At 48.5% G+C, this 19,726-nt stretch overlaps 7 protein-coding genes across 7 annotated transcripts; 5 read left to right on the top strand and 2 right to left on the bottom strand.

The window, feature by feature from the left end:
• Positions 1-70: 70 nt before the first annotated feature.
• On the top strand, positions 71-766 carry EURHEDRAFT_193081 (uncharacterized protein). The gene is made up of 2 exons (XM_040777915.1): positions 71-593; positions 667-766. The coding sequence occupies exon 1, from the start codon at positions 201-203 to the stop codon at positions 543-545; it is 345 nt and encodes a 114-aa protein (XP_040636099.1). The 5' UTR covers positions 71-200; the 3' UTR covers positions 546-593; positions 667-766.
• On the top strand, positions 671-4,641 carry niiA (nitrite reductase niiA). Its single transcript, XM_040782717.1, has 9 exons — positions 671-990; positions 1,041-1,191; positions 1,245-1,784; positions 1,834-1,916; positions 1,966-2,481; positions 2,537-2,739; positions 2,786-3,258; positions 3,310-3,467; positions 3,517-4,641. Exons 1-9 carry the CDS (start codon positions 815-817, stop codon positions 4,514-4,516), a joined length of 3,300 nt encoding a protein of 1,099 aa, XP_040636098.1. The 5' UTR covers positions 671-814; the 3' UTR covers positions 4,517-4,641.
• Positions 4,642-5,944: 1,303 nt separating this feature from the next.
• Positions 5,945-7,870, top strand: EURHEDRAFT_193045 (MFS transporter). The gene is made up of 3 exons (XM_040777914.1): positions 5,945-6,235; positions 6,296-6,375; positions 6,439-7,870. Exons 1-3 carry the CDS (start codon positions 6,068-6,070, stop codon positions 7,730-7,732), a joined length of 1,542 nt encoding a protein of 513 aa, XP_040636097.1. The 5' UTR covers positions 5,945-6,067; the 3' UTR covers positions 7,733-7,870.
• A 2,234-nt stretch (positions 7,871-10,104) lies between these two features.
• Positions 10,105-10,561, top strand: EURHEDRAFT_380209 (L-rhamnose mutarotase; the record flags this gene model as incomplete). The annotated part of the gene is made up of 3 exons (XM_040779261.1): positions 10,105-10,228; positions 10,290-10,426; positions 10,478-10,561. 3 exons carry the CDS (start codon positions 10,105-10,107, stop codon positions 10,559-10,561), a joined length of 345 nt encoding a protein of 114 aa, XP_040636096.1.
• Positions 10,562-11,030: 469 nt separating this feature from the next.
• EURHEDRAFT_380208 (uncharacterized protein) lies at positions 11,031-12,500 on the bottom strand (the record flags this gene model as incomplete). Its single annotated transcript, XM_040779260.1, has 3 exons — positions 11,031-11,488; positions 11,541-11,601; positions 11,652-12,500. The coding sequence occupies 3 exons, from the start codon at positions 12,498-12,500 to the stop codon at positions 11,031-11,033; spliced, it is 1,368 nt and encodes a 455-aa protein (XP_040636095.1).
• Positions 12,501-12,512: 12 nt separating this feature from the next.
• On the bottom strand, positions 12,513-13,805 carry EURHEDRAFT_415532 (kinetochore subunit FTA4 family protein). Its single transcript, XM_040782716.1, has 4 exons — positions 13,604-13,805; positions 13,369-13,537; positions 13,249-13,311; positions 12,513-13,190 (listed from the first exon to the last, which is right to left on the bottom strand). Exons 1-4 carry the CDS (start codon positions 13,767-13,769, stop codon positions 12,872-12,874), a joined length of 717 nt encoding a protein of 238 aa, XP_040636094.1. The 5' UTR covers positions 13,770-13,805; the 3' UTR covers positions 12,513-12,871.
• Positions 13,806-14,211: 406 nt separating this feature from the next.
• EURHEDRAFT_517680 (60S ribosomal uL18 domain-containing protein) lies at positions 14,212-18,832 on the top strand (the record flags this gene model as incomplete). Its single annotated transcript, XM_040786587.1, has 5 exons — positions 14,212-14,265; positions 14,318-15,035; positions 16,401-16,504; positions 17,880-17,917; positions 17,971-18,832. The coding sequence occupies 5 exons, from the start codon at positions 14,212-14,214 to the stop codon at positions 18,830-18,832; spliced, it is 1,776 nt and encodes a 591-aa protein (XP_040636093.1).
• Between the last annotated feature and the right edge of the window lie 894 nt (positions 18,833-19,726).

Here is a 19,726-nt window from a genome sequence, read left to right as displayed (position 1 = left end):
ACTTTACATTTTCAGAGTAAACAAGCTTACCAATACGGATACGGATAGGGTACCCGCCGTTCTCCATATCCATAGCCATAGTTGGCCATCCCGGCTTACTCCCTACAAAAGCAGAATCTCCGCGGCCCGGAATTTGGGACGGCATAGATAATGCTAACAAGCTTCACGAGTTATCGCAATGGTCATACAGCCCTAGCGTAATGGCAAAAAGCTTGGCCAAAGGACCGAAAGTATGTCTCAAAGGCCGAAATAAGCTAACGACGAATGATTGCAGGATCAGCCACACCTCCCTGGAATGCGGGATTTTTCGGGGAAGCAATGAGATTCGATCACCATGTTACACCTCAGTATTAGTGATTGTTTTTGTTTTCCAAATTATTCGTTACCGCTCGTGGCTATGGTGTCGTGTCCGGACCGAAAATATTTATGGAACGTTGCTTATCTCCCGGAACGACAACTCAGGATCCGCCGATAAGCCACTAATAGCAGCTACACAGATCTCCGCGGAGTTGCTGCAGTTGGTCTGTGTCAGGGCATGTTGTTGATAACGGAGACTAACGGGGAGAACAGAGACTCCCTTGTTAGGGCTTGTGGTGTGGTCCCTTTTTGTCTCTCATGGTGCATGCGACATCGCTGATTAGAAACTCGCATTTGTCGATTCGATAGAATCATGACTTGATAGTCGCCGCATCCTCGTGTAATGCTGCGTCACGTCGGTCGTGTGGCTTGATGTATATGAGTAGAGGGGGTCCCGTGTGCGCGTAGAAGCTGTCGTACTGCATTTTGCTCAGACACATAGGACTCCGCGATCATAATGCCGTTGCTCGATGGTTTAAGGAGCCACAATGATGTTGCTGGCAGCGTTAGCCGTGATGTTTCCCACGTGGAGGATATTCATACCGAAAGTGTAGGAAATGGCTCAGGGAACCATGGCGCCCGACGACAGAAGATCGTGGTTGTGGGATTGGGAATGGTGGCCATTTCGTTCATGTTAGTGTTCTACATGGAATATACGACAATGGTGTGCTAACTCTCTGTAGTGAGAAAGTCATCAAGCAAGACGCTGAACGACGCCAATTCGACATCCTTGTCATCGGTGAAGAGCCTCACGTCGCATACAACCGTGTCGGTCTTTCGTCTTTTTTTGAGCATCGTCAGATCGAGAATCTATACCTCAATCCCAAGGAATGGGTAGGCACTGCGAACAAACCGGACATGGTCGCAATTTTCTGACAGATATCTAGTACGGCTCATTCCCAGACCGATCATTCGATTACCACCTCAACACCCGAGTCACCGACATATACCCCGACGACAAGATCGTCAAAACTTCTACCGGCGACGTGATATCCTACGACACCCTCGTTCTCGCGACCGGCTCCGATGCTGTCCTTCCCACGCATACTCCCGGCCACGATGCCAAGGGCATCTTCGTCTACAGAACGATTCAAGACCTGGAACGTCTGATCGAGTTTGCTTCACAACATAAGGGCGAGACGGGTGTCACGGTTGGAGGAGGTCTGCTGGGATTGGAAGCTGCCAAGGCGATGACCGATTTAGAAGACTTTGGGAGTGTCAAGCTCATCGATCGCAATAAATGGGTTCTGGCAAGACAACTCGATGGCGATGCCGGTACGCTAGTTACGCGGAAGATTAGAGATCTTGGGCTTGAGGTTCTGCACGAGAAGAGGGTGCGACTCATCAAGACTGATGAAGATAATAATGTGACTGGGATCGTGTTCGAGGATGGAGAAGAGATCAGTTGCTCTTGCATATGTTTTGCTGTATGCCACTCCTTCAATCCTTGAGATTTCAACTCTAACGTCCTTACAGATCGGTATAAAGCCGCGTGATGAATTAGGGTTTGGAGCTGGCATCCAACGCGCCGGAAGGGGTGGTTTTGCCATCGACGAGAGGTACTTTATCCATGGAGCAGCTCCCTCGGCTCGTGCTGAATTCTTCTAGGTTACAAACATCAGTACCTGGTATTTACGCCGTCGGAGAATGTGCCAGCTGGGATAACCAAACATTTGGCATTATCGCGCCCGGTATCGAAATGGCCGACGTTCTGGCTTTCAATCTGACGAACTCCGACAAAGCACCAAAACGCTTCAAGCGACCCGATCTGAGCACCAAATTGAAGCTGCTCGGTGTGGACGTCGCTAGCTTTGGCGATTTCTTCGCGGACAGAGATGGTCCGAAGTTCATGCCAGGACAACGACCATCCCTTAGAACTGAGCAGAGAAATGGAGAAGAAGAGCCTGTTAAGGCTCTCACCTACAAGGATCCATTTGGTGGTGTCTACAAAAAATATCTCTTCACCATGGATGGAAAATACTTGCTTGGAGGAATGATGATCGGAGATACGAAGGACTACCTGAAATTGAACCAGATGGTCAAGGCCCAGAAAGAACTCGAAGTACCTCCCAGCCAGTTCATTCTAGGTGCTCAAAACGGTGGTGAAGAGAATGCAGATGATCTGTTAGTACTCATATATCAGCCTGTCTTTTCCTGGTACTAATGGTGGTTGAAACAGAGACGACAGTACTCAGATTTGCTCGTGTCACAACGTGACGAAAGGCGACGTCGTTGAAAACATCCAGAGCGGCACATGCAAGTCCATTGGCGAGGTAAAGTCGTGTACCAAGGCAGGGACTGGATGCGGTGGTTGTATGCCTCTGGTCCAGTCGATCTTTAACAAGACAATGCTTGATATGGGACAGGAAGTTTCTAACAACCGTAAGTGCCCTGAACCCAAGGCTATGAATATTACTAACTCGCCCAGTGTGCATTCACATCCCCTACTCGCGAGCCGATCTATATAACATTGTCGCAGTCAAGCAACTGCGGACCTTCGTCGATGTCATGAAAGCAGTCGGAAAGAACCCAGACTCCCTTGGATGCGAAATTTGCAAGCCTGCCATCGCTTCCATTCTCTCTAGCTTGTTCAACCAACACATCATGGACAAAGAGCTCCACGACCTGCAAGAAACAAACGACCGATTCCTCGCCAACATTCAGAGAAACGGCACATTCTCCGTCGTGCCACGAGTCCCTGGTGGTGAAATCACTGCGGAAAAGTTGATTACCATCGGTCAAGTGGCACAGAAATATGGATTGTATTGCAAGATTACTGGAGCTCAGCGTATCGATATGTTTGGTGCTAAGAAACAGGATCTTCTTGACATCTGGACAGCGCTTGTTGATGTTGGCATGGAGAGTGGTCATGCTTATGCTAAGTCTCTGCGGACAGTCAAGGTACGTCCCAGCCCATTTCCCGGAGGGTTTTCAAACTGACAATGCGTTCAGAGTTGCGTTGGAACCACATGGTGTCGGTTTGGTATCGGTGACAGTGTCGGTATGGCAATTCGACTAGAAGAGCGATACAAGAGTCTTCGGGCACCCCACAAGCTCAAGGGTGCTGTGTCTGGTTGCGTGAGAGAATGCGCCGAAGCACAAAACAAAGAGTGAGTTTGAAGCCCACCACAGATACAGCAATTATGCTAACTGTATCAGCTTCGGCCTAATTGCAACCGAAAAAGGCTTCAACATCTTCGTTGGAGGCAATGGAGGCGCAAAACCCCGACACTCTGAGCTCCTCGCAAAAGACGTCCCACCAGAGAAAGTCTTTTCCGTAATCGACCGTTACCTCATTTTCTATATCCGCACTGCGGACAAACTTCAACGAACAGCACGATGGATCGAGAACCTACCTGGCGGAATCAACTACCTGCGCGAAGTAGTCATCGATGACAGACTCGGCATCGGCGCTGACCTCGAGCAACAGATGCAAGACCTAGTCGACGGATACTTCTGCGAATGGACTGAGACAGTGAAGAACCCAGATCGCCGTAAATTCTTCCAGCAATTCGCCAATACAGATGAGGCCGTCGATACCGTCGAAGTTGTCAAGGAGCGTGGCCAGAAGCGTCCCGCATACTGGCCCAAGGATGCTCCCGCCAACGAAGACTTTATAGGACACCAGTGGTCCAGCACATCATGGCAGCCCATGATCAAGGCAGACTACTTCTCGGATGAGCATCCACAGATCTCGTCCGCCAACGTCAAACGCGGGGATACGCAGATAGCCATCTTCAAAATCAAAGGCAAATACTACTCCACACAACAAATGTGCCCCCACAAACGTGCCTTCGTACTCTCCGACGGCCTCATCGGCGACGACGACGCAGGTAAATACTGGGTTTCATGCCCATATCACAAACGCAACTTCGACCTCAACGGCGAACAAGCAGGTCGTTGTTCTAATGACGAAGCCATGAACATTGCCACTTTCCCTGTTGATGAGCGGGATGACGGTTGGATTTATCTGAAACTCCCTCCTGTCGAAGAGCTGGACTCTTTGCTGGGTACGAAGAAGTGGGCAGTGAAGAAGGAGGAGTCTACGGATCCGTTCCAGAGGATGGATAAGAGGTATAGGGGTATGAGGGGGAAGAAGGCAGGTGAGATTGAGAGTAATGGGCAAAAGGGTGTTCAGACAAATGCCATTGATTGGTAGTGGTTCGTGGCCTTGGTTTCATGGCGTTTGTGTTTGTTTTTGGTATTGGGTGATATCACGCAGCATGTAATTATTCTTAGCAATTAATCTCAATGATGAAAATGACAATTAGTAGTATTTCCATGTTTACCTAGATCAACGACTGAAAAATCCCTGCAATACGGATTTGGCACCTTTTGGAACAGCACGTCCAAGTTTGTTTAAAACATCTTTATTTCTTGTGGACATTTGAGGTTTATCATATTTCCCAAGTGCCTGTAACTAGTATTGCCAATAAAAAGTCTTTCCGCTGATTTCCCTTCTGACATCTCATGTATGTACGAAAATGGAGAAAATAAAAAACATGCTTGAAATAGTGATCAAGAAGAGAGTCCTATAATAAAGGACAGATACTCTGACCAGGCTACAGATAGTCTACTTGTATATTCTCTATCATTCGCCCACGGCTTGGATAGATGGGTGGTGAAGTGAATAGACACCTCTGCCATCTTCCATACTCTGAAAGCATCTTAGGGTCACTACTATCACGTGCACTACTCAACTCTAATTGGCTTGCAGTTCATATCTCTCCGTATCTCTCACTATCTTTGTCTTTTCCAACACCTCAACATCGACTCGCTAGAGATACATGGTGGAGTCTCATCTTATCTTCTAGACGGTCCACCGGCGGCTCCATCGCAGGATATAAATAATCGTCAGCATCCATCGAGTTCAGTATTTCCGCGGAGGTGTTTTTGACAGTCCTTATTACTCTTAGGTCCAATGAAACGCCCGAGAGTTATCGGAACACCCTCTGTGGGCCACTATCACTGACACCGGCCATTCTCGGGTCCAGGCCCGGCATGTTTGACGCACACTCCGACGAAACGGTCAATAGTTCGGTGAACTTAGTCGGTCTTATCTACTGCCTACTGTCCGATACGATCTTCCCCGGGCCCGGTCTATCATACACTGTCTTATCTTTGGTCGTTGCGCATGGGCCATGATGTTTGCTGCAGAGCGCAGACAGCGTTCTGACAATGATCGCTGATACCAAATGGGTCTGCGTCATGGACCAATCCTGAAGATCTGGTTTGTCAAGATCCGACAGAATGGCCGTGGACAAATCAGAGGAGAGTGAGAGGTTGGGGTCCGGGGAGAGATAGGGTTTGTGTTACGATTTTCCAAAAGAGACGAATTGCTGACAGGATCTGATTGTGCGTGGTCTGTTGGCGATAGTCTGGACAGAGTCGGGCAGGATGCTCGCTGCAGTAACGGTTTGGTTGGAGATAACTGGGATTCGTGTGCTCCGTTGTGTGAATCATGGATATCCAAATGGCTTGGTTATCTCTTGGTATGGAATCCTTGGACGTGTTTCAAGATCTATATAGAGCTGCCTTTTGTGCCTTGTTTATATGCTTCCTCTTTCAGGATATCAATATCATCAATAAACTCCGCTTAATTCGAACATAGCATCTCCGCGCAGCTACCCTACCCCTATCTCTTTTGGTCTTTCTCCGCGGCCTATATACACCCTTACATACAATTGACAGGGAAAGTGGAACGCAGGAAATGGACTTTGTGAAACTGCTTTTCGTTTCTCCAGAAGTCAACCCCAGCAACCGGAAAGCCTTGTCGATTCCTGTCTTCAATCCCTTTGACAAGTATGGCCGTGTTTTCACGTTTTCATGGTTGGGGTTCATGGTTGCGTTCCTCTCGTGGTACGCATTTCCGCCTCTGGTACGTCTCAATGTTCTCATCTTGTGTGTGTTGGACAACCGCTAACATACATGGTCATAGTTGACGGCCACGATCAAAGATGATCTGGGCATGACCCAACAGCAAGTTTCAAATTCAAACATCGTTGCTCTTCTTGCTACGTAAGTTCCCCGAAAGACAAGGGGGAAAGACAAGGACAATGAGCGAGTAACTAACTCCCGCAGACTCATAGTTAGACTCATCGCCGGACCACTATGCGACCGATTCGGCCCCCGTCTCGTCTTCGTTGGTCTTCTCCTCTGTGGCTCCATCCCAACCGCCATGGCCGGTCTTGTCACCAATCCTCAAGGTCTGATCGCATTGCGCTTCTTCGTTGGCATTCTTGGAGGCACATTTGTCCCTTGCCAGGTCTGGTGCACCGGCTTTTTTGATAAGAAGATTGTTGGAACAGCCAATTCCTTGGCCGGTGGCTGGGGGAACTCTGGTGGTGGCATCACATATTTTATCATGCCTGCTGTGTATGACTCCCTAGTCCATTCTCAGGGCCTCGCGCCACACAAGGCATGGCGAGTCGCCTATGTGATTCCATTCATCATCATCGTGGTCCTGGCTGTGACTATGCTCTTCACCTGCGATGACACACCCATGGGTAAATGGTCCGAACGCCACATTTGGATGAAAGAGTACAATCCCCAAAAAGGTAACGCCGATATCGTCGACATCATCTCCGGAAACCCTTCCAGTCGCACATCCGGCACACCCTCTATCAGCCAAATTGTTGCTGTTTCCGACGCCGAAAAGAAAGGCGCAGAAATCCCCAACAACAACATCGACACCGAAGCTCAAACAACAGGGCAGGTTGGCATCCTTGACACAACCACGACATCCCCTCCCCCTTCCCACAAAGAAACCCTCAGCATCATGTTCAGCCTCTCCACCCTTGCCGTCGCACTCCCCTACGCCTGCTCCTTCGGCTCCGAGCTCTCCATAAACTCCATCCTCGGCGACTACTACGCGCAGAACTTCCCCTACATGAGCCAGACCCAGACAGGGCAGTGGGCCGCCATGTTCGGGTTACTGAACATTGTCTGTCGTCCGGCCGGTGGTTTCGTCGCGGATCTTGTGTACCGGTATACGGAGACAGTATGGTCGAAGAAGATCCTTCTTGTGTTCCTGGGTGTCATTATGGGAGCGTTTCAACTTGCGATGGGTCTTTCGAATCCGAAAGATGAGGCTACAATGTTTGGGCTTACGGCTGGCCTCGCATTTTTCTTGGAGGCATGTAACGGAGCGAACTTTGCGCTTGTGCCGCATGTGCATTCGTTTGCTAATGGCATCGTCTCCGGTACTGTCGGCGGAATGGGGAATCTCGGAGGTATTATCTTTGCCATCATATTCCGGTACAACGGAAGTCACTATGCGCGTTCGTTATGGATCATCGGGGTTATTTGCATTGCTGGAAACATGCTTCTTTCTTGGATCCGGCCTGTACCTAGGGGCCAGACTACACGGCCATGATCGATTTCCTTCTGATATGCATGTTTTAGGTTTTCTATTGTTTTGGTTAGCATTGGCGTTTAGATTTGTTTCTGTCAAGATGGATATGGGATATGTACGGAGTCTGGGTGTGAGTTAATCTATGGGCTATACCAGGAGTTATTCAATGAAGGTTGTTATTAACAAGAGCTGGTCTGGTTCATGGCTTGTAGATGTGCTGCCCCTGGTTGACCGCATCACATTGACATAAACCTCCTTTTTCCCTCCCTTTGGTATCGTATCGTCTCGCTATATTCTTCATCTTAGTCTAGCTAGCAACATGGGTAAACCAATTCGAGAAAGGCGTGGAAATTGTTGAGCCATGTATGCCGAATCTGTACGCAAGTTACGCGACAACATACAATCTACACATCTCTGGAGCAAGATCTCAATGTCAAGGTCCGAGCTACAGGAGCTTATCATGGAACTCAGAGATTTCGGTCCATATGATGGTGCCTTCCTAAATTCTAACCATTTTTTCTTCGGGTCTATGCCCCTTCAAAAACTGTAAACTACCCATGCCATCAACTACCGCATGCTTGAAAAGGAATAATATGGATCCCTGGAGCTTGACTAGTGTGACCCCAACAAGATCCCTACGACTAATTAAGAGTTTATCGGCATGGATCCATTTGAGGGGGCAGCAATGCTGCGTCAGTACTTTGAAACTCAGCTTTTCCACCTTTCACGAGAGAACCGTCACGGAATGACCGAGGGAGCCTGGGACACAATACAATCTGGGATCTGATCACGTACGTACAAATCTTAAGAGGCTTATCAATCATTATGGCTGGAACTTACTGATAACACTTTAGGATTAATTATCCATTTGTTCCAGATGATGGAGATGGCTTGTTACAAGGTGTGGCATGGCATGGAAGCCAATTACTTTTGGACCACTGAAAAATATTTGAACATTTCACAAAGAAAGTGCCTGGGATTATATACAAGCCCCATATAAACCTGGCCACTCTACATGAGAAAAACGGTGATGATGGGACACTGCTTCTGCGAGACTTGGCTGCACTGGTGCAAGCAATCCATAACTGGCTTGCCCAGGATGAATACAAGCATACATCGTTATCTCCGTCAAGATAATCCTTTCTCTTTCTCTATATGTCCCTCTTCAGTCTCTTTTTACAGGAACGTGTAACCTATAAGGTATTAATGATATCCGTCCTTGGTCCCCAACATGGCCACATTCACCAGGCGAGCTATAATGAATCTGGGAAATTCCAGGTGTAGAAGACCAAATGTTTTAACCTTATTATCAAAAATGATGAATATGTCAACCTTTACTTATCCTCCATCATGAGTTAACCACGTGTGGGCATGAAGTTGGAGTTTCCAGACAGAGGAAGCTCTGTGTTATTGGACCAAGGAGAATGTGGCACTTGAAAAAAAGGTTGATGACATTGGCGGGCCGCGAGTTGGTTATGTATCTGTCTATATTAGCCAGAGCTTTTCGGGTTCACGTTGATAGCCACAATGACGAACTTTCACGTCCTCTGCATCCTAAAGGCCAACGGTTCCCTTTTTGTCGATGGCCAAACTGGTCTGTCAGAAAGAGCACATGGCCGAGCGCATGAGCCTGGGGAAGGTGCAATTCAATTCAGCAACGTACACAACGTTGGTTGATGGATACTTCAAACGAAAGGAGGCCGGGATCTCTTTCCAAGAGCCCACGAGAGTAGTTACAGTATTAATAAGATGAGAATCCAGGAGTATGGTACAGGTGAGCACTTCGAAAATACACTACAAAGCAACGAAGATTAGCTAACAACAATAGGGCATTTTTAGGCTTCTCAGAGTGCCGGTGAGCTTCACCTTGCCAGCACAGCATATACATTTAACTACATGGGATATCTGCGAGAATGGAAGGCTATTGTGGCTTAAAGCGATTCATGCGAATGCAAAGATATGGCCCGTGGCGCATATGCACCACGCACAAATCAAACAGCTAAGCTGGTGCTTGCACCCTAGCTTTGAGCAGTGAAGTAGAGCTTGGCAGCGTGCAATTTAACATACTATAGAGAAGCTTGGCGAGGGCTATGGGACTTTTGAATTGGGCTTGTTGTTTTTCTGCAGATATTGCTCGGGTTAAAGCACCCCGAACGATTGAGGGGATGCTATGGATATTGATCAGATAAGTACGGTCTCCAATTCCAAGGATATAAATGATCTAGGCAATTTATCGTCCATACCATTTCTGAAGATACACTGAGCTCCAATTGCAAGTTAAACCACAGCAACCACACACGGACCGTAACCCCTACACAACCGAACACCCTGATCTCCACTACAAACCCCAACCCCAAACCGAAGAAACAAGAAACCAAGCAAGACATAACAAAATGGTCCGTCGTATCGCCCAGATAGTCCACCTCAAGCCCTCCTCCATCGAGGCCTACAGGAGATGTCACGCAGCCGTCTGGCCCGAAGTCCTCCAACAGATTCAAGACTGCAACATTACGGATTGTACTTTCTATCATTCTGATCCCGTAATGGAAGGAACTTTGCTAATGAGAGGCGCTGACAGACTCGATATTCTTCGATAATGATCGGACGATTTTTGCTACATTCAAGTGGGTTGGGAACGATTGGGAGAGCGATATGAAGCGGATGAGCGAGAATCCGAAAGTGAGGGAATGGTGGGCTATGACGGATGGGATGCAGGTGTGTATTTTTAGGCTTTGTTTTGGTTGTCTTGATGCTGACTCTGCACAGGAGAGTCCTATCTCCGGTGCCCTGAGCAGTGCAGAAGGCCCCGGGTGGTGGAAGGTATTGGAGGAGGTGTTCCATATGGATTAATCTACGGACGCATAGAATGGCTCACAAGCTTTGTTCATTGCGGATTATTTTGTACATGGAAAATATCCCGCTGCTGGCTGTCAGCAGGAAATGAATAGGCCCAGCCATCGACGAAGACTTCCGGATATCCAAACAATTCCAAGACTTCCGGATCGAAGCCAACATTCCGAACATCCAAACTATCCAGGAACGTTCCAGAACACCAGAGCTCCGGACATCCAGAAGATCCAAGGATGTTTCAGATCGCAGCTGCAATCCAGATATTCTAGAACCAGACTTCTAGAAACCTTGCACAGGTAAAGGGGGAATGACAACTAGTGTACACAAAACATAGATTGGGGTATCTTCACCAGGAAAATCTTGAAAGAAATTCGCTCAAAACGGCCTGTCGTAGAAAAGAGAAGGACTTTTATCGTAACTCGTGGACGCTCATAAATATCGACGTGAGGTATGGCGCTCAAATTGCCTTTTACTCAACGCTGGGCGGAACATCCTTCAGGATCTCCCAGCCGTACTCTTCCTCGGGCTTCTCCGGCTCCATGCCCAGGGCGTCACGGTAGGCGCGCACCTCATTCTGAAGGCCGGCGACGACACGGATAGGCACCTCTTCCTCTTCGCAGCGGAGCCGATACGCGGTGCGGATCATTTCAGAGCACCTCATTGTCTGGGCGTGCCAGTAATCGCGGTCGAGGCGACTCTCAAGATGCGCGTCACGCTCAGCCTGAAGAAGGTTGTTGTACTGGCGCTTCTGAGCCAAGAAGTGCAAGTTGTTATTTTGGCAATAGTTGCGAATTTGCTCAACCATAGTGCCGACCGCAGCCTCGTATTCACCGATCAATCTAGCGTTCTCGTCTTGCTCGTGCTTTAAAATCTCGACTGTGCGTTTTTCTTTGGCGAGGGCACGTTCGAGTTCCGCAATACGGGCAGCTATTTTCATCAGTTCCCTATCTATAATGAGTTTGGAAAAATGGAAACTCACCACTGATCTCGGTGCTGACTTGCTGAATGCTAGGGGTCGTGCCTTCGGTAGCAGCACGGTTCTAAGTCGCTGTCAGTCCAGTCCTGAACCGGTGGGGGTTGTCTAAAATACCATAAGGTCCTCCGCACTCGTAACAATGTTCTTAGTCATATCACGGTTATTCTTGAGCACATCACTCAACTCCAAGACCATATCGTACAACTGCTGGAGATCCATCTGGTGGCCAGCGTTCATTGGGAGACCACCGTTCATACCAGGCATGGCACCACCATTTACCTGTCCAGCCGCATGAGGCATGCCTCCCGAAACCGATTGACGAGGACCGTTACCAACGTTGCTGGGGTTCTCAACGTAGCCCGAGAACATGCCCGAGCTGGGGCTGCTTCCGCTGTTAAGAGACATATTGGCACTCTCGAAAGCCTGATTCAGCTGCTCGAACTGGGGATCCAAAGAAGGATTCTGTCTGGGTCGGGACTGAGTCTCTTCTTCTGGGACGATAGAAGGAGTAGATTCAATTCCCAACACTTCCCGTCGAAAGCTCTCGAGATCGGCGGGGGTTACGTGTGTGGAGCGACGACGGTGTCCACGTCTCGGGTTCGGACGCGGCAGACCAGACTCGTCGAAAACAATGTCACCTCGACGGATGGTTGCGAATCGGTCGGGGTACAGATGGACGCGAGATAGGGTGCCCTGAGGACGTGGAAGAGGGTTCTCAGAGGACTGCTCACGCGTTCTCTGAGAATGAATTTCAGGACGGCGCTCAGAATCACCAATGGCGTTATCGTCGCGAGCAATAGAAGAAGAATGACGACGACGAATAGGAGGGGCAGATGAGGAACGAGGAGGAGACGAGGAGCTCGAGGCGGTTCCTGAGGAAGCCAACGGGCGGTGGGTTGGTGCAGAACTCTGTCCCTGGGATCCCGTGACTGAGGCGGTGAGAGAAGGATTATGATTCTCCATATTGAAAGGGTGGGCTGTTATGGCTATCACAGAGCGAGGTGGAAGAGGAGAAATTGAAAAAGAAAAAGAAAGAAAGTGTCACTGCTTGTTTTTGTTTTCTTATTCTGGGCAATTCCGAGCAAGAAAGGTGTGTGTGGATGTTATTTTCTTCACTCCTCGATCTCAGTTACTAGAAGCCATTCTGAGAATCTGCTCATCTATCCCTTGCACTCTTTAGGTATGGAACTGCTTTTACTTAGAACGTGTCTGTTGCTGTACTGAGGAGATCGTCGCTTATATTCAACAAATGTCATGATAATTTGTCGTTTTCGTATGAGACAGCTTGTGCATAGTTGCAACACCCAAAACGTACATTTCCCATTATTCCCACATCACGAATCCAGATCAAGCAGTGCCTCCAACTTTTGGTCAGACCTGGTCGGGTACGAGACATTCTCAGTCTGCAAAGAGCCATCACTTGGCCCTTTCTTCTGCCCAATCCGACCCCCGACCCGAGCAACCAACATCCTCATCTTCTCCAGTTCTTGTGCCAATTCTCCATCTCGAGTAATAAGGTTCGGTTGTATGTTCCGCTGTGGTTCTAGGAATGGTTCCAAGAGGCGTTGTAATCGTCGTAGCTCATCCAGGCGTCGCTGTCGCTGCTGTCGTTGCTCATTAAGTTCCGTAAGACGTTCTCGTAACTGTCGATATCTGCATGTCCTGTCGTTAGTCTAGGGAAATTATAACCAATGACATTGCTTATCCTGACCTCATGCGCTCTTCTTCGCTGGCATATGGGTGTTCTAGGCGCGTCGATAATTTCACGATGTTCCTAAGAGAGAAGACATGTCAGTCGATGGTTGGTTGTTTTTTAGCCATGCAGACGTACAGCTGATTTGACAGATCCAATGTCTTCTCGACTCCCTTTCCATTTGATCCTAAGCTGTGCGCCTCCTGGCTAACGGCAGACCAATAGAGACTTGCGACCTGCTGCGTGACATGGTGAATAGCCTGAGAGGAATAAACAATGCGATTATGCTGCTTCAGCGTCGCATTTACTTTTTCAAGTCAGCCTGAGCCCATACAGCATATAATAACCAAAAATTGGCAACACTAAACAGCACCTTTCTGCATAACATCGTCAACCACCTTATTGCTCAGATCGGCCTCCTCTGTTTCTACCGCATAATCCCGCCAATTCTCCGCCGGCTCGAGACTCTCTGACAGGATTCGCACCTGGGCCCGAATGAAGGACGCTTTCAATTCGGAAACTGTGCGCGTCGAGTCCATTGCCCCATCTCGGCTGCTGTTTTTTTCTGGAGGTTATGCTAGCGCTGTCCATTCGAGCCGTTGGCGCATGGCTTGGCGCGTCGTGATTTTCTAATCGATAAGGTCACGTGGGTTTCTTGCGAATGCCGAGGGTGAGTGAGCGTGTTTCTTGATGTAGTAAAATGCCAGAGGCTGGGTTAACTAGAGTATCGAATGGTAATTTATAGGTCTGTTTACCGTAAGCCATAGTTTCATCGCTGCACTCGGTCGACATGGCATAACTGAACGACCTCATCTACCCTAGATATATATCTAACCTCGGCAACTTGGGTAAACCGAGAACTCCGCATATCACTTTGACCTCCCTACTTAAACTTGACCACAGGAGCCTAAATTACCAAAATCACTGCATTTTCTATACAATACCATTATCCTGCAAGCATATTTGAGCCAAACGCCAGCAATGGTGGAGAACAAGCAACCAGTGGGCCTGCTCTTCGATATCGGGGGAGTCTGTGTAAGCGCTGATACCAATTCCAATTCAGAAGAGAGAAACTAATAATATACAGGTTGTATCCCCCTTCCAAGCAATTTTAGATTACGAGATTGCCCAAAACATCCCCCCAGGATGGGTGAACTTCAGCATTTCCAGAACATCGCCTCACGGCAGCTGGCATAAGCTAGAGCGCGGCGAGATAAAAATGGACGCCAATTTCTTCGCAAATTTCAACAAGGACCTACGAAGGCCAGACCTCTGGGAGCATTTTAACGCCAGATTACGACAGAACAAAGCACACAGTACTGCTGCTACGCTTCCGCCAATACCTGAAGTAGATGCGGAGTGGCTTTTCTGGGAGATGATGCGGATATCCCGCACGCCGGATCCGTATATGTTTCCGACGCTGAAGAAGTTACGGGAGTCGGGGAAGTTCGTTGTTGGGGCTTTGTCGAATACGGTCATATATCCTGAAGGGCACTCGTATAATGAGGATGCAATTGGGCTCAAGTCGCAGTTCGATTTCTTCATCTCGTCGGCGCATACGGGGCTCAGAAAGCCGGATCCAAAAATCTACGAGGCAGCGTTGAGGGAGATGGATGCGTTAGCAAAGAAGAAGGGAATGGGGGGCGCTGGTGCTTCGGATGTTGTCTTTTTCGATGACATTGGCGAGAATCTGAAGGCTGCTAAGAAGGCTGGGATGCAGACTGTTAAAGTCACGCTTGGGAAGACACAGGATGCAGTTGGGGAGTTGGAAAAGATTACTGGGCTTAAATTGCTGGAGGCTCAAGGTAAAGCGAGGTTGTAGATCGGCGGCGGCCCCAGGCACCCGTTCTAATTTAGGGCCCTTAACGTCATTGCCGCAGTCCGAAGTATTAATTAAAAAAGATCGATTCTTCCTTTTGTCCTTGCCGTTTTGAGCAGACCTGTTAATTTTCTCGCGTTGTTCTTGTTATTTCCTGCTATTCGACATGGAAGACTCAGTTTTGGTACGAGCGTGTCGACGAACTGGCCGCCCAGGGCCTCCTGGCTCTCACTCGGATTATTGAACGGGACGTGTTAGATGAAGAAACAGAGCCTCGGTATCTTCGCAAGACCTTGGACACTTTTGGTACTGAGGAAAGTGGCACCAAAAGACTCACTCAGTCCGCATTTCTGTCCTTCCTTGAGTCCTCTGGCTTTCTTCCACCATCCATGAGAGATGCAGGTGCCCTTGTGTACTGCAGTCTTCTATACCTATCTAATTATCCATTCTAACAATCAATCCCCGAGGCTCTCACCAACGACGATTTGGTCCGTACGCTGGCATGGATCTTGCCTGAAAGAACAAGGCGTATCTATGATGAAAGTTATGACACTCGGTCCAGGTCACCTGCTGATTTGAGAAGAAAGCTATTCCAGAGCTTTGCAACAACCCAGGATGGCAAGCCTGCTGATTTTAATACAGAGGATGCAAAGAAGCAGGCTGAGCGAAGAGCTTTTAATTTCACTGGTGCTGATCGCCCAGACTCTCGCCATTTTGCTGCTATGAATCATGATAATGACGGTGGTGAAATGTTCTATAACATTCTTGATGTGCTGTATGATACCCAGCCCAAGGAGATTGGGTGGAGGGCGCCTCCCGAGGATTTCTTCCGGCCGATAGCAAGGGAACTTGCAGGGGACAGACGCGTCCATGTCCATCATCTCAACATCCCTCAGGATGAGTTTCGAGCTGTTGTGCAGCTGATGGTGATTACTTACTTTGGAAAGCCCAGAGTTGCAGTTGAGCAGCTGGCTGACTTAGACCATGTTGTGGACTGTATTACTCGGCCTGTCGTTCAGAGGTTTGACATGGGGATTACCTGGGACATGTTTGAGCAGGCTGCAAGTAATGGGATGGTAAGCCCAGTGATTCTTCTATCTGATAATGGGCAGGGCACTGACTGATCCAGCCAATGCTTATGAGAGGTCTTCAGCGTTTCTTGGGGCCACTCTATAGAGACCCCAAAAATGAAGATATCTCAATTGTCCCCTTATAGCGAGGAAAGATTGCCACTTGACCTGTTCTGGCACAGTTGGGCTATGATAGCGCTACGGCAGGATTCAAAGAAGGCGATTGTTTCTCACAACATCTCTGGACAACATGAACCAATGTATGCTGCTACTGCCTGGAGGGGAGACTGGCAGGTCGAGGTCGAGGTTGAGGATATTGCGCTGTGGATTGAGCCGCCACTCGAAGACAGCGACGAAGAGGAAGAGGAAGAACAATGAACGCGATGTATTATACCCTGTTTTCAAGCCCAGATATTTTGACAATATCCTACGCAGTGCGATGCCTTTCAATTTATTCTGTACCGAATCTATCCGCTCGTGGGAAACAACTTCCGAGCAGGAATACATCTCGAACATATAAACAGTAGAATCAGAGATGCCATTATCAACCGGATGAGGAAATCCACTGTCCAGTTACAAACCCCCCATGCGCAAGACTTATTGCGGATATGCGCGTGCGTTACGACTGGATCTCAGCTGATGTAGAGTAGTCGTATGATAGCTGTTTTACCGAATATCTTCGCTCAGCGAGTGCTCGGGCATTCGAAAATATAGCTATTGTAAAGGGAACTGTTGACGCGGTAGTACCTGCCTATATATTTACAGATCTGGGTATCGTTAATCGTTGGCCATTGCAAATAGAAAAACGAGCAGGACCCATGTAATTTGGTAGGAGCACCAAACCAACCATCTACTTCAATTTGTATTGCTTCTGGGTGCAGGCATCCTTTTTCATAGCACTCTTGCATTCCCCGAAGATCTTGATAAATATCCTTTGTATACCAGCGCTTCTCGCAATATGCTGGCAGCTTTAGGTAAAGGTATCGACTGAAGTATTCGGCAAGATACCTGCCCAGCTGTAATGAGAGAGTAGAAATATGGTCAACGGCACAAACAGAGCCTTGAGATAACATCGGCAAATTCCTCTGAAATCGAGACAACCAGGGAGCCCCGAAGGCGTAATCGAGTTTTGTTGGTATACTAATGAGTTCCGGTGCTGGATTCCCCGTAGGAGTTAGATGTGCAAAATTGATCCATATTATTATGGCTGTTTTTGGTAAAGCTCGGCCTGAGTCTACTTAGGATTCATGTAGTCAGTATAGGATTGAAGCCTAAGGCATATATAAAATCAAACATAATTATATCGTGAGCAGCACATCCGGGGATATGTCCTGTTAAGAGTATTAACATCACTCAATTTCCTATGTAATTATTGACATTTCTCTCAGTGATTATCCCTAATATTCCTAAGTTATTGGAGAGTGACTTAAAAGTCTTGTACTCAAGTGTCGCCGCTCGTGGCCAACCCCGATCTCGAGCCTGGATGCAGCCAGTGCTAAGCGAAATCCCCCACAAAGTCGGCCCACGAAATTCTTCAACTCTTCTTTTTTTCTTTCCGCAGCCAACGTCGACATCGCCAGCAACCGTCAAAATGGTGAGTTTTATATTCATCGCAAACGATTAAATCCTTGTCCGTCATGCAGAAATGCATTTGTTTTCTCTTCCCATAATTTTTTTGGGGTTTGAGACGGGTCTTTGCAAGATGCTTCGGACGGGACTTCTGAAGCGCAAATTGCTGACTCGGATTGTGTGAACTGTAGGCCTTCCACAAGACCGTCAAGAACAGCGCGTACTTCAGGTAAGTTTCTTAAGAGAACAGTTCCCGGAAGAACTAAGCTAATGATAAAACAGCCGCTACCAGACCAAGTACCGCCGTCGCCGTGAGGGTAAGACCGACTACTACGCCCGTAAGCGCCTCATCACCCAGGCCAAGAACAAGTACAACTCGCCCAAGTACCGTCTGGTTGTCCGCTTCACCAACCGCGACATCATCACTCAGATCATCCACTCTGAGATCTCGGGTGACAAGGTCTTCGCCTCCGCTTACTCTCACGAGCTCAAGCGCTATGGTATCAAGCAGGGTCTGACCAACTGGGCTGCCGCCTACGCTACTGGTCTCCTCCTTGCCCGCCGTACCCTCAAGAAGCTTGGTCTTGACGAGCAGTTCGCTGGTGTTGAGGAGGCTGACGGTGAGTACCAGCTCACCGAGGCCATCGAGACCGACGAGGGCACCCGCCGCCCCTTCAAGGCCTTCCTTGACGTTGGTCTTGTCCGCACCTCCACCGGTGCCCGTGTCTTCGGTGCTATGAAGGGTGCCTCCGACGGTGGTATCTTCGTTCCCCACTCCGAGAACCGCTTCCCCGGTTTCGACATTGAGTCTGAGGAGCTTGACGCCGAGACCCTCCGCAGCTACATCCTCGGTGGCCACGTCGCTGAGTACATGGAGACCCTCGCCGATGATGATGAGGAGCGCTACCGCTCTCAGTTCATCAAGTACATCGACGAGGAAGTCGATGCTGGTGACCTTGAGGACACCTACCTCGAGGCCCACAAGGCCATCCGTGAGGACCCCTTCAAGGCCGACGAGGAGGCCGGCCCCAAGAAGACCAAGGAGGAGTGGAAGGCCGAGAGCAAGAAGTACCGCACTACCAAGCTTCCCTACGAGGAGAAGAAGGCTCGTGTTGAGGCCAAGATCCGTGAGCTTGCTGCTTAAATGATTTGTCACGATATGGAAGACTACGGTCGTGCTTGAGTGTACAACATTGGGTGCGATAGTCAAAAAAGTTCTACTTTTTTCAAAATATCCGGATATTTTTTTCTTGTGTTTGTTTTCGTGTAGCTGGATGGATATGGATTGATACCACATGGAGTTCTGGATTTCTTCACCTTGCTTTGGATACGTAGTTCCGTAGCACTGATAAGAGCCCTACCCTAGTCCATGCGGAAACCGATACTCCGACGGAGATAGAAACGGCGATACGACTGGTCCATTACCCCAAAGCATATTCTGGAATTTTTCATTCGCGGTGTGTACTATACGGTGGGTGTGGATCATAGCATGCCCAACATGAAGAATTTGCTTGGACTCAGGATTCACTTGGAGAATCAGTGGTAGGGGTGTCTACTTTTTTTGGCCTTTGTGTGGTGTTACCTGATGCGGATTCGGAGCTTGTCGCCTCAAAGGGTAAGTAAAAAGACGCTGACATTCCAACTACGGAGGCATAGATACATTTCTGTCCAGCGTAGTATTTTCTACTGCCATTCGGTATTCAGTGGCCATGTACAGAGTACTTGTAAAGAGTACTTCATGTGTGATGAGATGTCTCCCAAGCAAACTAGGCGGTCTCACGTCTCGAAAATTGCAGAATCATGTGTTTTGTCCTACGCTACGGCAAAAACCAGGGTCCACACATTGTCTGATATCCACCATGATCTTCATAACCCAGATGGGTCACCTCTATGGTGGCGCACGGGGTCAGTTCAGCTAATCCACTGCAGGATATCAAACCACCGAATATGGCACCGGTAAGCGTTATCTTAAGAACCCAGGTGTCATTGCAGATCTGCATGTGGTCAACTAAGCTTTGAGGGTTTACTGTATCCGTAC

Source organism: Aspergillus ruber (genome assembly GCF_000600275.1).
Source record: "Aspergillus ruber CBS 135680 unplaced genomic scaffold scaffold00027, whole genome shotgun sequence".
Classification (NCBI taxonomy): domain Eukaryota; kingdom Fungi; phylum Ascomycota; class Eurotiomycetes; order Eurotiales; family Aspergillaceae; genus Aspergillus; species Aspergillus ruber.
This window is presented reverse-complemented; position numbering and strand designations above follow the sequence as displayed.